At 41.8% G+C, this 15,618-nt stretch overlaps 1 protein-coding gene across 1 annotated transcript in view; it reads right to left on the bottom strand.

The window, feature by feature from the left end:
- RYR2 (ryanodine receptor 2) overlaps positions 1–15,618 on the bottom strand; it is a 1,771,220-nt gene that overhangs the window by 106,840 nt on the left and 1,648,762 nt on the right. Inside the window, 1 exon segment of the mRNA XM_029593907.1 lies at positions 13,996–14,056. Within this exon segment, the coding sequence (XP_029449767.1) occupies positions 13,996–14,056 (61 nt within the window).

Here is a 15,618-nt window from a genome sequence, read left to right as displayed (position 1 = left end):
ATTACAACCCCCCCCCCCCCACCTTCCAGATCCCTCCCTAAGACTTACCAACATCCCTGGTGGTCCAGCGGGGTCCCACGAGCGATTTGTCCCTCCGTGCCGTCTGGCCTGCCTCGCTCAAAATGGCGCCGATAGCCTCTGACCTACTATGTCACAGGAGATACCGGTGCCATTGGTCTGCCCCTGTCACATGGCCATCGGCGCCATCTTGTGCTCCTACCATGTGACAGGGGCTGACCAATGGCACCGGTAGCCCTGTGACATAGTAGGTCAGAGGCTATCGGCGCCATTTTGAGCGAGGCAGGCCAGACGGCATGGAGGGACAAATCGCTCGCGGGACCCCGCTGGACCACCAGGGATGTTGGTAAGTCCTGGGGTGGGATCGGGATGGTGGGGGGGGGGGTGTATTTAATGTTTTATAGTAAATTTTAATGCTTGGGGGGGGGGGGGGTTTGAGCTTTGTTTTCCTGCGTCATTTTTTTGGGCCGGTTTCGTTTTTCCCGCTTAGTTTTTTGTTCGTTTTTCCAAAAAACTAACCGAGGAAAAACAAACACTACCCCGAAGCGTCTGATTCAAAAAATGACCCGGTAGTAAAAAACGAAGCTCATCTCTATACAATATACGTCGGTATTTTGAGACCAAACATGAAGCTAAGTATGCTAAATATAGCCTCCAAGAAAAACAACAAATGGTCCAAGAATTAAAAGTCAGACTGCAATCGCAGCAGAAGATGTTCACAAAAGCTGTAACCCAAAATGATGTAGTGGTGAAAGCTAGCTTTATTGTGGCTGAAGAAATCACTCGGGCTTCTAAGTGCTTTTCAGAGGGTGAATTTTTGAAGGGGTGTATGCTAAAGGTGTGTGAGCAGGTGTGCCCCGATCAGATACAGAGTTTTAAAAATGTTAGTTTGTCAAGAAACACTATCGCAAACAGAGTTAAGGAACTAGCAGGAAATCTGACAACACAACTGGCTGAAGAGGCATGCAGTTATCTGGCTTTTCCATTAGCTGTTGATGAAAGCACAGACAACACGAATACAGCGCATCTATCCATTTTTATAAGAGGTGTGAAGGCAGACTTTTCTATCACTGAAGAGCTCTTGGATGTAGCTGCCATGCATGGGACGACAACAGGGAAGGACATTTTTGATGCGGTGGAGAAGTCCATAAGTAAACAAATTATCCTGGGAAAAGTTGGTGGGGCTAACAACTGATGGTGCACCTGCCATGTGTGGAGAATAAAACAGGCTTGGTTGGATTAATGAAGGAGAAAATACAAGGAATTAACTGCCACACACGTTTGATAACGTATCATTGCATTATCCATCAAGAAGCTTTGAGTGGAAAGGTTCCGGAACTCGATAATATAATGACCACGGTCACGAAAACAGTGAACTTCATCTGGGCGCGTAGCTTGAATCATCGACAGTTCCATGTGTTTTTGCAGGAGATGGATTCAGAGCATGGAGACGTGTCTTACCATTCAGAAGTAAGGTGGCTGAGTAGGAGCACAGTCCTTAAATGATTTTTTGAGCTTAAAGAAGAAATTGCACTTTTCATGCAAGGTAAAGGAAAACCCTTGCCTGAAGTGTCGGATCCAAACTGGCTGTGTGATTTTGCTATGTTGTGTGACATAACAGATCATCTCGCCCAACTGAATCAGAAGCTGCAGGGATGCAAACAAGTCATCCGATCAGCACAGCTAACAACCACCCATGAAAGAGCTTTCTTCATCGCCAGTCCTAAATTATGGAACTCACTTCCAATGGACCTTAGAATACAACCCAACTTAAAAAAATTCAAAAAGGATCTGAAAACTTGGCTGTTCTTCAAAGCTTACAATGACACCCTAACCCTCTCAACTATCCCTCAGCAACAGAACTCCCAAACAAATCTCAATATGCTTAACTCCTAATGACTTCATAACGCCGATTCATCTCCTGTTATAAATGTTACAGTTTTTCCCATAGTTTGTTATCCTATTACCTTTATTTTCCATGTACTTTCAACCTTTCTTTGTTGATGATCTTTGTATTACCCATCCTAATATCCCCTTATTGAAATATGTATTTCTAATATCCCCTGTTGAAATATGTAAACCATTGTGATGGCATTACCGAATGACGGTATAAAAAACTCAAAAATAAATAAATAAATTAATGTCTGATATGATCACAGCTTTCCAGCATAAACTTCACCTATGGAAGTCCTAAGTGGACCAGGACAATCTTGTTCACTTTCCTGTTTGTCAGAGCATCTCAGCCTCATTTCCCAGTGCTTTTCAGCTGTTCAGTTGGCTACCAAATTGGGCCGGGTAATTAATGAGTTTGATCAGCACTTCTCTGATTTTAGAACACAGCACTCAAGCTTTGCCATCGTAGCCAATCCTTTCAGTACAGACATCAACAATGCACCCCATCACCTTCAGATGGAGTTAATTGATGTTCAAAGTGATAAAAGCCTGAGAACAAAGTTCTAGGATGCTAAAATCGAGGATTTTTACCGTCTACCACCCCCTGCTTTGATGCCACAGCTCTGACTTCATGCTGCCCGAATTCTGTCCATGTTTGGGAGAACCTATCTATGTGAACACATGTTTTCAATAATGAATCTAAACAAGACTAAGCATAGATCACGCATTACCGATGACAACCTCCATGCTGTTTTACGGATTGCTACAGCACAAGACCAACAATCAGACATAGACACACTGACCATGGGAAAACGGTGTCAGACATCCAGCCAGAAAACAAAATAGGTAAGCATTTTTACAAACCTGTTTTGTGTTATTTAACAATATGTTCACTTATGGTTGCCTTCAACGGGCTATAAATGTAATTACGCCTAACTGGCATAGCTATATTTATACTGTCGCAGAATTACTAATGGCCCTTTGAAAACAACCATAAGGCTGATGTGGCCCTCGGCAAAAATGAGTTTGACACCCATGCTCTAAACCCTTTCTCCTATCTGTGGATGTTTTTATTTTGTTGCTCACTGCTCCAACGGAGCAGTAGCAACTTGCGCGCCCCTGGATGCCCTCCCCGGTACAGCGGCAAATGGCCACTGTACCGGCTGCCTCTAGCCCTGCCCCTCCCCGTCCCCTGGAGCACCCCTTCCCGACCCATTAACTGGGCCCGACACTTTGGCACATAATGGGGATTATGCGTGTGGCTGGGCTTCTTTGAAGATGCGTGCGCAAGGCCCAGCCACACACATAACCCCTATTTTTGGCGCGTTTTTTTTTTTAAATCAGGCCTGTACTGTATATTTTTAACTGAAGATGAAAATGCCAAAACATGCCTATAGGACGTGGTACTGACATCGTTTGAGGAGAGGCAGTCTCTCTTATTCTTCCTACTGATGTCACTTTTCCAAGCTTCATTGTCTCCAGCACAGTAATTTGTGTTTGTTGGAAGATCCCTGGGTGTCTTAAAGTGAAAACAAGTGTTGTTATTTGGATAATGGGTGTCAATTTAGAAACACTGCAATTCTGAATCCTTGAAACGTCTTAAGTAGAGGGCTTCCTATAAATGAGCTGTGTAGTATGGAAATACATGCTAAACAGCTCATTAACAATTGACACAAGTTAGAACAAACTGCATTAAACAAAGTGATTTGTGTGAAATTGCAGGTAAAGAATAATGCTAAACCTTACCTACACCTTGGGAGGTGTAGTTAGGTTTATGTGTTAGCCTTCTGAGGCTAATAGATGTCCTGCTGGGGGTTATGATCTGCACTCCCTACCCTCCTCAAAATGACAATCAAGGCTCACCTCCCCCCAACTCCCAATACCAAGATGAACGCGCTCTTGATGGCCCTTATCCCCTCAATTCCAATTCTAAGATGGAAGTGACTTTGGCAGTCTCTCCCTACCCTCCTACCCATTGAGACCCAGATGAACGTGCCCTGTCAATCCCTATCCCACCTCCACCAAGATGAAGGTGCTCTCAGCAACCCATTGCCCTGCTCCATTGGAACTGAGATCAAGGGTCTCTAAGCCCCTACTCATCCACTGGCCTGCTCTCTTCTGCACACAAATGGGGCAAAGGAGAACATGAATTCAGCTAGTGCCATTTTGTGGCAGCAGTGGGGCAGGTGGGAATCATGCTTTCCTTTGCCCAATCTTCATCTGGTATCATCAGAATGGGGTAGGCAAGAAAGGTCCCTTTATCTTTTTGCCAGGGGTGGGGAATCATTTACTTCTTTTAGTACTTATCTAAGTGTTGTTGTGAATTAATTTGAATTATATACCTTTGTTCAGTTTTAATCATTTAGATTTTTTTAAATTTGTATAATTTGTTTATTTTTAACCTATTGTATTGTTTTTATTTTAAATTATGTATTTTTTGCTGTGCACTGCTTTGATTTTCATGGAAGAAATGTGATTAATCAAGTTAAGTAAATTAACTAGGGCACTTTCATTTTGATGCTGGAGTATGAGGTGGAGTTGCTGAGGCCATATTAATCTTGGTGCCAATAGAGGGAGTGCCAAGGGGATTTTCATCTTGGTGCTGGACTATGATCACTGAAAGCACTTTCGTCTAGGAGCCCAGAGTGTTGTGGGGGCCCTGAAGGCATTTTCATCCTGCTGCCAAGATAGTGAAAGAAGGGATGGGGAGGCTTCCAAAGCCACTTTTATCTTGCCAAGTGGCAGGCAGGGAATTGAAACAATGAGGCCTGGTTATTTTGTGTCAGAGGGTAGAAGGAATCAGAGACCCAAAGTAGCAATGTTATTGCTGGCAGAAACATACGTGTTACTTTATACTTTACATTTGCCGCTGTGTTGGAGGATCGCGTCCCGGCAGGCTGCTGGCTTGCAAAACCTGCGCCTACCTCCAGGCAAGTGCAAAAGGTATAATAAAAATTTGTTGGGGGGGTTAGAGTAGGACTGGGGGGAAAAGGTTAGGGGAAGGGGTGGGAAGGTTAGTTTAAGGGAATGGGAAGTTCCCTCACAGGCCGCTCCGATTTCGAAGTGGCCTGGGAGGGAACGGGGGAAGCCTGTGGGCGTCAGGGCGCACAATTGTGCACCCCCTTGAGTGCGCCGACCCCCGATTTTATAACATGCGCGCACCATTAAGCGCACTTAATGCAGGTAAATGAGCTTTTGAAAATTGCTAAGATAGTATATTACATTTAAATTTTCCTTTGAAAATGTATCCTGTTAATCACATCTTCAAAAGATGATAATCAGTACCTACATCTCATCACAGAATTCTTCTCATCAACAATCTAAAAAGGAATGTTCAGAACATTCTGCATTCCCACAGGGACACTATGGTTCATAGATCCCCCTAGGCTGCCAATGGGCATGGCCAAGGAGTCTACTGCAGCTACTCTGTATCCCACAATGGCATGGCCTTGCTGGGCTAGGTCCATCAGCTGACATTCCAGAAAACACTCACTAGGACTGGAATCAAATCTCATATTGAATATACCTCTAAATCCAATACATCCTCTTGTTTGAACATCTCCTTACATTGTACCCAAGGCCCACTCCCCCTAGAGGCCTCCTTCCAAGCACATACTTTAAGAGATAGATAAATCCCCCTCGTAAACCTCTGCAACATCACAATAACTATAAAGCAGAAGTTAAGTGAAAAAAAAAAGTTAACCAATATGAAGGTCAAAGTTCTAGTGGTAGGGACCTGGTTTAGGGCCTGGTCACACCTACAGTAGAGATAGTGCATGCAAATCTATCTCATTCATATTCATTGTAGATATACTGAAAACCAGGCCTGTTTGTAGCTCTTGAGAACTGGAGTTGGCCACCCCTGTGCTAAAGGTATTGCATTCTTTAGTACATCAGCTGTTAAATTAGCCAAGAGCACCTGCATTAAAATCAGTGCATTACAGTAGCCTATTAGTTAGAGCAGTAGGTTGCGAGAGAACTAGAGAAGCCAGGGTTCAGATCCTACTGATGCTCCTTGTGACCTTGGACAAGTCTCTTCATTCTCCATTGCCTCAAGTACAACTTTAGATTGTAAGCTCTTTGGGGACAAGGACCATACTAGAAGCGCAGTCCAGATGTATTCCTCATATTAAAAAAGGTGGAAGGAAGGCCAAACAACTGCCACCATGGGGAAAGAAGCTATTTTAGCTACAAGAACTTCATTCAAAAACTGGAAGAAGGATCCATCTGAGGAAAACTGGAAAAAGCATAAGCATTGGCAAGTTTTAATGTAAAATATATAATATAACTGTGGAAACCAAGAGTAACCATATATTTTATACAAAATAAACTCCAGAGTTTATTTTCTATGAAGTTTTAATGTAAAACATTAATAAGACAGGCTAAGAGAGAATGTGAAAAGAATGTAAAAATATATCTGAAGCAGGAAGCCTGTGAGGGCGTCGATTGCTATATTAGATGACCACAGGGGTAAAGGGTTACTTAGACAAGATACGGTCATCATGGAAAGAATAAATAAATTCTTTGCTTTGGTGTTTACTAATGAGGATGTTGGGGAGATACACATTCTTGAAATAGTTTTCAAGGGTGATGATTCAAATGAATTAAATCAAATCACAGTGAACCTGGAAGATGTAGTAGGCCAGATTGATGAACTGAAGAGCAGCAAATCACCTGGACAAGATGGTATAAACTCCAGGGTTCTGAAAGAACTCAATAAAAACATTTCATATCAATTACTAGTAATTTGTAATCTATCATTAAAATCATCCATTGTACCTGAAGACTGGAGGGTGGCAAATATAAGCCCAATATTAAAAAGGGCTCCAGGGATGATCTAGGAAAGTATAGACTGATGAGCTTGACTTCAGTGCCGGAAAAAAATTGTGGAAACTAATCTAAAGAAAAAAATCATAGAACATACAGATAGAAATGGTTTCATGGGACACTATGGATTTACTTTAGGGAAGTCTTGCCTCACAAATCTGCTACATTTTTTGAAGGGGTTAATAAGCTTGCAGATAAAGGTGAGCCAGTAGATTTAATGCATTTGTATTTTCATCACATGTTTGACAAAGTCCCCCATGAGAGACTCCTAAGAAAATTAAAAAGTGATGGGATAAGAGGCAATGTCCTTTTGTGGATTTCAAACTGGTTAAATGATCAGAAACAGAGAGTAGGATTAAATGGTCAGTTTTCTCAGTGGAGAAAAATAAATAGTGGAGTGCCTCAGGGATCTCTACTTGGAACAGTGCTTTTTCATATATTTATAAATGATCTGGAAAGGGAAACGATGAGTGAGGTGATCAAATTTACCGATATGACACAAAATTATTTAGAGTTGTTAAATCACAAGAAAATTGTGATAAATTGCTGGAGTACCTTTTGAGACTGGAAGACTGTGATTCCAAATGGAGATGAAATTTAATGTGGACAAGTATAAAATAATGCACATAGGGAAAAGTGACCCATGTTATAGTTACACGATGTTAAGTTCCATATTAGGAGTCATGACCCAGGAAAAAGATTTGGGTGTCATAGTGGACAAATCATTGAAATTGTCAGCTCAGTGTACTGCAGTGGTTAAAAAAGCAAACAGAATGTTAGGAATTATTAGAACAGGAATGGTGAATAAATTGGAGGATGTCATAATACCTCTGTATCACTCCATGGTGAGACGTACCTTGAGTACTATGTGCAATTCTGGTCACCGTATCTCAAAGAAGCTATAGCTGCACTGGAAAAGGCTCAGAGAAGGGTGACCAAAATGATAAATGGGATGGATCAGCTCCCCTATGAGGAAAGGCTAAAGAGGTTAGGACTGTTCTGCTTGGAGAAAAGATAGCTGAGAGGGAATATGATAGAGGTCTATAAAAGTTATGAGAGGACTAGAACAAGTAAATGTTAATTGGTTATTTACTATTTCAGATAATTCAAGGATTAGGGAGCAATCCATGAAGTTAGCAAGTAGCACATTTAAAACAAATCATAGAACATTCTTTTTCAATCAATGCACAATTTAGCTCTTGAATTCATTGTCAGAGGATTTGGTTAAGGCAGTTAGCATAGCTGGATTTAAAAAAGGTTTGAATAAGTCCCTGGTGAAGTCCATAAACTGCTATTAATCAAACTGACTTAGGGAAGAGCCGCTGCTTATTACCAGCATTAGTGGCATGGGATTTTTTGACTGGGTGACTAGGGAATTGGATAAAGGAAGAGTGCTCGATGTCATCTACTTGGAATTCAGCAAAGCTTTTGATACGGTCCCGCACAGGAGGCTGGTGAGTAAAATGAGAAGCTTAGGAGTGAGTGCCGAGGCTGTGGCCTGGATTGCAAACTGGTTGATGGACAGAAGACAATGTGTGATGGTAAATGGAACTTACTCTGAGGAGAGAGCGGTGTTAAGGGGAGTGCCGCAAGGATCGGTGTTGGGACTGGTCCTGTTCAATATCTATTTGAGCGACATAGCGGAAGAGATAGAAGGTAAGGTTTGTCTTTTTGCGGATGACACTAAGATCTGAAACAGAGTGGGCACGCCGGAAGGAGTGGAGAGAATGAGACAGGATTTAAAGAAGCTGGAAGAGTGATCAAATATATGACAGCTGAGATTCAATGCCAAGAAGTGCAGAGTCATGCATATGGGGTGCGGAAATCCAAAAGAACTGTATTCGATGGGGGGTGAAGGGCTGATGTGCATGGAGCAGGAGAGAGACCTTGCGGTGATAGTGTCAAATGATCTGAAGTCGGGGAAACAATGTGACAAGGTGATAGCTAAAGCCAGAAGAATGCTGGGCTGCATAGAGAGAGGAATATCGAGTAAAAAAAAGGAAGTGATTATTATCCCCTTGTACAGGGCCTTGGTGAGGCCTCACCTGGAGTACTGTGCTCAGTTCTGGAGACCGTATCTCTGAAGGGACAGAGACAGGATGAGGAGAGATTGAAGAATCTAAATATATACACCCTAGAGGAAAGGAGGAACAGAGGTGATATAATACAGACTTTCAGATACTTGAAAGGTTTTAATGGTCCAACGACAACAACAAATCTTTTCCGTTGGAAAAAAATCAGCAGAACCAGGGGTCACGATTTGAAGCTCCAAGGAGGAAGACTCAGAACCAATGTCAGGAAGTATTTCTTCACGGAGAGGGGGGTGGATGCCTGGAATGCCCTTCTGAAGGAAGTGGTGAAGACTAAAACTGTGAAGGACTTCAAAGGGGCGTGGGATAAACACTGTGGATCCATAAAGTCTAGAGGATGTGAAGGGAGGCTTGTGGGAAAGACTGCTACTACCTGGAGATAATACCCTTATTCAATAGACATACACATGGTAAATGCGACTCCGACAGTGCTCTATGCTTCAACGGCAAGAGGAAATGTGAAAAAAAAGGATTTGCATTCACAAAAAATGTGAGGAGTAGCTTGCTTGTTACGGCGGTTAGTACCCCAAACCAAACAAGCCTGATGCTTCACTTTCAATGCATATCCAGTGTTGCTCTCTACTTCAATGGCAGGAGGAATGAAGAAAAGATGATTTTCAATGCATATCCAGTGTTGCTCTCTGCTTCAATGGCAGGGGGAATGAAGAAAAGATGATTTCTATATTCTGACAACAACCAGCAAGGACTGAATTCCACAGTCTGGGTAAACAAATAAGCATGGGTGTAGCTTGCTTGCTACGGCGGTTACTACCCAAATCAATTAAGCCTGATATTCACTTTCAATACAGAAACAACATCCAAGCATCTGAGCTACAAGGAAGTTGGGGTAAGGAAGAAGCTCTATGGCTCGACCTAAAAAAAGATGACGGAGCATCCATTTATATTGGAGTGGTTTACAGGCCTCCAAACCAAAAGGAAGAGCTGGACAGAGACCTGGTTGAAGACATCCATAAGATAGGTAAGAAGGGAGAAGTGGTGATCGTGGGTGACTTTAATATGCCAGATGTAGACTGGAAAATCCCATCTGCAGAAACTAAAAATAGTAGAGCGATAGTGGATGCCATGCAAGTATCTTTGTTCAAACAAATGGTGTTGGAACCCACCAGAGAAGGAGCTATACTCGATTTAGTGCTCACTAATGCAGATAATGTCTCAGATGTCCAGGTGGGTGCCCACCTCAGCAGCAGTGATCATCAAACGGTATGGTTTAATATCACTAAAAGAATAGGGAAAAGAACCACAAAGACCCGAGTTTTACAGTTCAAAAACACAGACTTTGAGGAAATGGGGAAGTACCTGGAGGAAGAACTTAAAGGATGGGAGAACGAGAGAGATGTGGATCAGCAGTGGACCAATCTAAAAGGAGCAATCACCAAGGCAACTGCTCTATACGTTAGAAATGTAAAGAAAAGCAAAAGAAAATTGAAACCTATCTGGTTCTCAAAGGAGGTGGCTGACAAAATTAAAGCTAAAAGAACAGCATTCAAGATATATAAAAGATCCCAAAGGGAGGAACACAAAGAAGAATATCTGATTCAACTGAGGGAGACAAAGAAATTAATCAAGTTGGCAAAAAGTCAAGCGGAAGAGAGGATTGCCAAGGAGATAAAAAATGGAGACAAAACATTTTTCAGATACATCAGTGAAAAGAGAAAGATCCAAAGTGGTATAGTGAAATTGAAAGGTGGTAATGATCAATGTGTGGAGGGAGACGAAGAAATGGCAGATATATTAAACGAATACTTCAGCTCTGTGTTCACTAAAGAAGACCCTGGAGAAGGACCATCTCTACACAACAAAAAACTGGTGGGAAGTGGAATAGATGAAAATCCTTTTACAGTAGAAAATGTGTGGGAAGAGCTAAAGAACCTGAAAGTGGACAAAGCCATGGGGCCTGATGGGATTCATCCAAGGATATTGAGGGAGCTCAGAGATGTTCTGGCGGCTCCGCTGTGTGACCTGTTCAATAGATCCCTAGAAACGGGAGTGGTGCCGAGTGATTGGAGAAGAGCGGTGGTGGTCCCGCTTCACAAGAGTGGGAACAGGGAGGAGGCTGGCAACTACAGACCGGTCAGCCTCACTTCGGTGGTGGGAAAAGTAATGGAGTCACTGCTGAAAGAGAGAATAGTGAACTATCTACAGTCCGGAGAATTGATGGACCAGAGGCAACATGGATTCACCAGGGGAAGATCCTGTCAGACAAATCTGATTGACTTTTTTGACTGGGTAACCAAGGAATTGGATCAAGGAAGAGCGCTCGGTATCATATACTTGGATTTCAGCAAAGCTTTTGACATGGTTCCGCACAGGAGACTGGTGAATAAAACGAGAAGCTTGGGAGTGAGTGCCGAGGTGGTGACCTGGATTGCAAATTGGTTGACGGACAGAAGACAATGTGTGATGGTAAATGGAACCTTCTCTGAAGAGAGAGCGGTTTTAAGTGGTGTACCGCAAGGATCGGTGTTGGGACCGGTCCTGTTCAATATCTTTGTGAGCGACATTGCGGACGGGATAGAAGGCAAGGTTTGTCTTTTCGCGGATGACACTAAGATCTGCAACAGAGTGGACATGCCGGAAGGAGTGGAGAGAATGAGACGGGATCTAAGGAAACTGGAAGAGTGGTTGAAGATATGGCAGCTGAGATTCAATGCCAAGAAGTGCAAAGTCATGCATATGGGGAGTGGAAACCCGAATGAACTGTATTCGATGGGGGGGGAAAGGCTGATGTGCACGGAGCAGGAGAGGGACCTTGGGGTGATAGTGTCTATTGATATGAAGTCTGCGAAACAATGCGACAAGGCTATAGCAAAAGCCAGAAGAATGCTGGGCTGCATAGAGAGAGGAATATCGAGTAAGAAAAGGGAAGTGATTATTCCCTTGTACAGGTCCTTGGTGAGGCCTCACCTGGAGTACTGTGTTCAGTTCTGGAGACCGTATCTACAAAAAGACAAAGACAAGATGGAAGCGGTACAGAGAAGGGCGACCAGGAAGGTGGAGGATCTTCAACGGATGACGTACGAGGAGAGATTGAAGAATCTAAATATGTACACCCTGGAGGAAAGGAGGAGCAGAGGCGATATGATACAGACTTTCAGATATTTGAAAGGTTTTAATGATCCAAAGACAACAACAAACCTTTTCCGTAGGAAAAAAATCAGCAGAACCAGGGGTCACGATTTGAAGCTCCAGGGAGGAAGATTCAGAACCAATGTTAGGAAGTATTTCTTCACGGAGAGGGTGGTAGATGCCTGGAATGCCCTTCCGGAGGATGTGGTGAAGACCAGAACTGTGAAGGACTTCAAAGGGGCATGGGATAAACACTGTGGATCCATAAAGTCAAGAGGCCGCCAATGAAGAGTGGGTGACTCTCCAGAATGATGGCTACTGCCTGGAGACAATACCCTTATTCAATAAACGTACACATGCTTACTGTGACTCCAACATCGTTCTAGCTTCAACAGCAAGAGGAAATGTGGAATAAAGGATCTGCACTCACAAAGGGGGGAGTAGCTGGCTTGTTACGGCGGTTACTACCCCAAACCAAATAAGCCTGTTACTTCTATTTCTATGCATATACAGCATAGTTCTCTGCTTCAACGGCAGGGGAGAAGAAAAAACTGATACTTCACGCATATCCAGCATAGCTCCCTGCTTCAACGGCAGGGGAGAAGAAAAAAGGGTTCACACTCACAAAGCAGGGAGTAGCTGGCTTGTTACGGCGGTTACTACCCCAAACCAAATGTGCCTGATACTTCACTTTCGATGCATATCCAGCATGGCTCTCTGCTTCAACAGCATGGGAGAAGAATAAACTGATACCTCAAGCATATCCAGCATAGCTCCCTGCTTCAACAGCAGGGGAGAAGATAAACAACCAATAAGGGCTGTATAACATAGTCTGAGTAAAACAAATAAGCATGGGTGTAGCTTGCTTATTGCAGCGGTTACTACCCCTACTACCCCTAACTTATCAGCTAGATATTCACTTGGATGCAGCTCCATCACTGCTTTCTACATTAATGGTGGGGGTGGAAAGGAAATAGAACCAAGAGCTAAGAGAAACAGATAAGTATGAGAGAAAAAAGTGTGTGAAGCTTGCTGGGCAGACTGGATGGGCCATTTGGTCTTCTTCTGCCGTCATTTCTATGTTTCTATATCCAGAGAAGCTCTCTGCTTCAACAGCAGGGGGAAGTGAAGAAAAGTGGATTTATATTTATATAACAACCAGCAAGGACTGAATTGCACAGGTTGGGTAAACAAATATGCATGGGAGTAGCTTGCTTATTGCAGCAGTTACTACCCCTAAACAATTAAGCTAGATACTTAGAAGCAGTGGAAGGGAAATAGAACCAAAAGGTTACATTAATACTTTACTTAGAAGCAGTTCCAGCACTGCTCTCTACATTAATGGCGGGGGTGGAAGGGAAATAGAACCAAAAGGTTACATTAATAGCGGGGGTGGAAGGGAAATAGAACCAAAAGGTTACTAAAGGCCAAGAGTAACAGATAAGTATGAGAGAGAGAAAAAAAAAAGTGAGGAAGCTTGCTAGGCAGATTGGATGGGCCATTTGGCTTCTTCTGCCGTCATTTCTATGTTTGGGTATTTGCCAGGTACTTTTATGCTGGCTTGGCCACTATTGGAAACAGGATGCTGGGCTTGATGGAACCTTGTTTTGACCCTGTATGGCAATTTCTTCTTATGCTCTTATGACCAATGAAAAGGTGTGAGGTAAACACATTATGTAAAAAACCCATAGTAACAGTCAATTTTAAAACAGTTTATTACATAGATCTATTTATTTCCCGTTGCGTCAGGTACCCACATAGAATTTAAGCTCTTTGGGGCAGAGGTTCATTGTAGTAGTATATAATTTACTGTAATGGTATTTTATACAAAAGGTGAAATAATTGAACAAGCTGACAATTCATATTATTACATTTTTGATTAGAACAGCAAGTTATACATGATTGAGCTGTAATTCCCATTGGCAACATGCTGTTGAATTGAATTGTGGCTGGTAAAGTAAAAGAATATCAAGTGAGAACATTATTTGGCCTATGGCAGTTTTTTCTTCCCACATCTTGATTTTTTTTTTTTTAAATAAATTATGTTTTGGTTTCCTGAAGAACAGTAAACAGAACTTACATTGTCAGTGAAAACAACTCCCAGTTTCCACATCTGGTACTTCACATCAATGGAATTCAGTCTGAAAAATATTCAAATATGCAGTACAAAATTAAAGAGTGTCTTCTTCGCTATATGACTTGATTCCTGGAGACCGCTATCCCTGGATTATCTAGGAAGTCAGGGTAGGCAAGCAACATTTGACTGGCAGTTCCTAATGGTGGCCATGGAGTCTCATAGGTAAAAATATCAAATGAACAAGAGCATGATTTCCAAATTTTGTTTTGGATAGTATTTGATATACTTTTTTATTTTATTTATTTATTTATTTATTTAGATTTTTATATTTCGCTTTTCAGCACTTCAGCATGTACATTAAAGCGGATTACATTCAGGCACTATAGATATTAGGAACAAAAATACTATACCAGCCTATTGAGAAACATGTAATGCACAGATAATACACATTTGTAAAATGGCTCACAGACTCACAACTTCAAAACTCTTTGAAAGAAGAGAACATTAAATGCTGAAACAATGGAACAGCTCCCTCTTCAGAGCACAATGAAGTAATTCACTCTCGAACTGAGAACTGTACCCAGAAAATGAGACACAATGAAGCAAACATCATATGCGTGCTTTATACAAAATTATACATGTATGCTGGACACCAATGTGAATTATAACTTAGTACACTGGAATAAATAGATATTATTTTCCTTAACTGTGGTTTTACAATACCGATAAGTGCTGTTTGCTATTCAGTTCACTAATGCTAACAAAATACCATATTATTTTGTAGAGCTGGGTATGATTAAAAAAAGGATTTTAATTTAAGGGTATCATATGATTTAATAGGTCAGACTGCAATGAGAGTGAGAGAGAAAGATAGGCTCTTTACCTCATGATGAGAGCCATAAACATTAATGATCTAGGCAGAATGAAATGCTGCATTAATCCCACAGTGTTTATGAGTTCTCATAATGAAGTAAAGAAGTGTCTAATCTCCCAGACAAAAGTACAATCTGAGACTTATTTGACAATCGCTGTGAAGCAGTTCTTTCTTTTTTTTTTCTTTTCCACATACACACTCTTTGGGAGCAACTTTCAAACTGTGCACAGAAGTGTAAAGTCTGCAGGTACTTTTCACCGGAGACTTTACATCAATTTTCAAATGGAAAACTGAATCAGAAAAAAGACTGTGCACAGAATCTCAAATTTAGAGCAGGAAAAAAATGATGGTGCTTTACAAAAACTTATAGTCTTGCAAGGTTGTTTTCTAATTTGCTTTTGCCTAGTCCTTAACGCTGGCCCTGTATGAGTAAATCCCAAAAACTATAAGCAAAGAGCGAGAGAGCCAGATAAAGAAAAGGACAAACTATATGATCAATTGCTTAAAGCAAAATCAATGTATATTTACTATGAAATATATTCCTCACCTCCTTTCCAGCACATTTCTATGTACAGAGTATAGTTTGCAACTTACTATTCAAAACAAAATGTTAGACAGACTTTAGCCATTAAGAGCCAACACCCTCAGTAGCCTCAATGTCCAATACTATCAATTGTACATTGAGGAAAGTGCATTCTCAGGACATTGGTCCTGAGCTTGGCCTTGGCAGCAATGAGTCCACCGATCTAATG

This window comes from Rhinatrema bivittatum, chromosome 3 (genome assembly GCF_901001135.1).
Source record: "Rhinatrema bivittatum chromosome 3, aRhiBiv1.1, whole genome shotgun sequence".
NCBI lineage: Eukaryota > Metazoa > Chordata > Amphibia > Gymnophiona > Rhinatrematidae > Rhinatrema > Rhinatrema bivittatum.
Note: the sequence above shows the minus strand (reverse complement) of the source record. Positions and strands in the feature narration are given on the sequence as shown.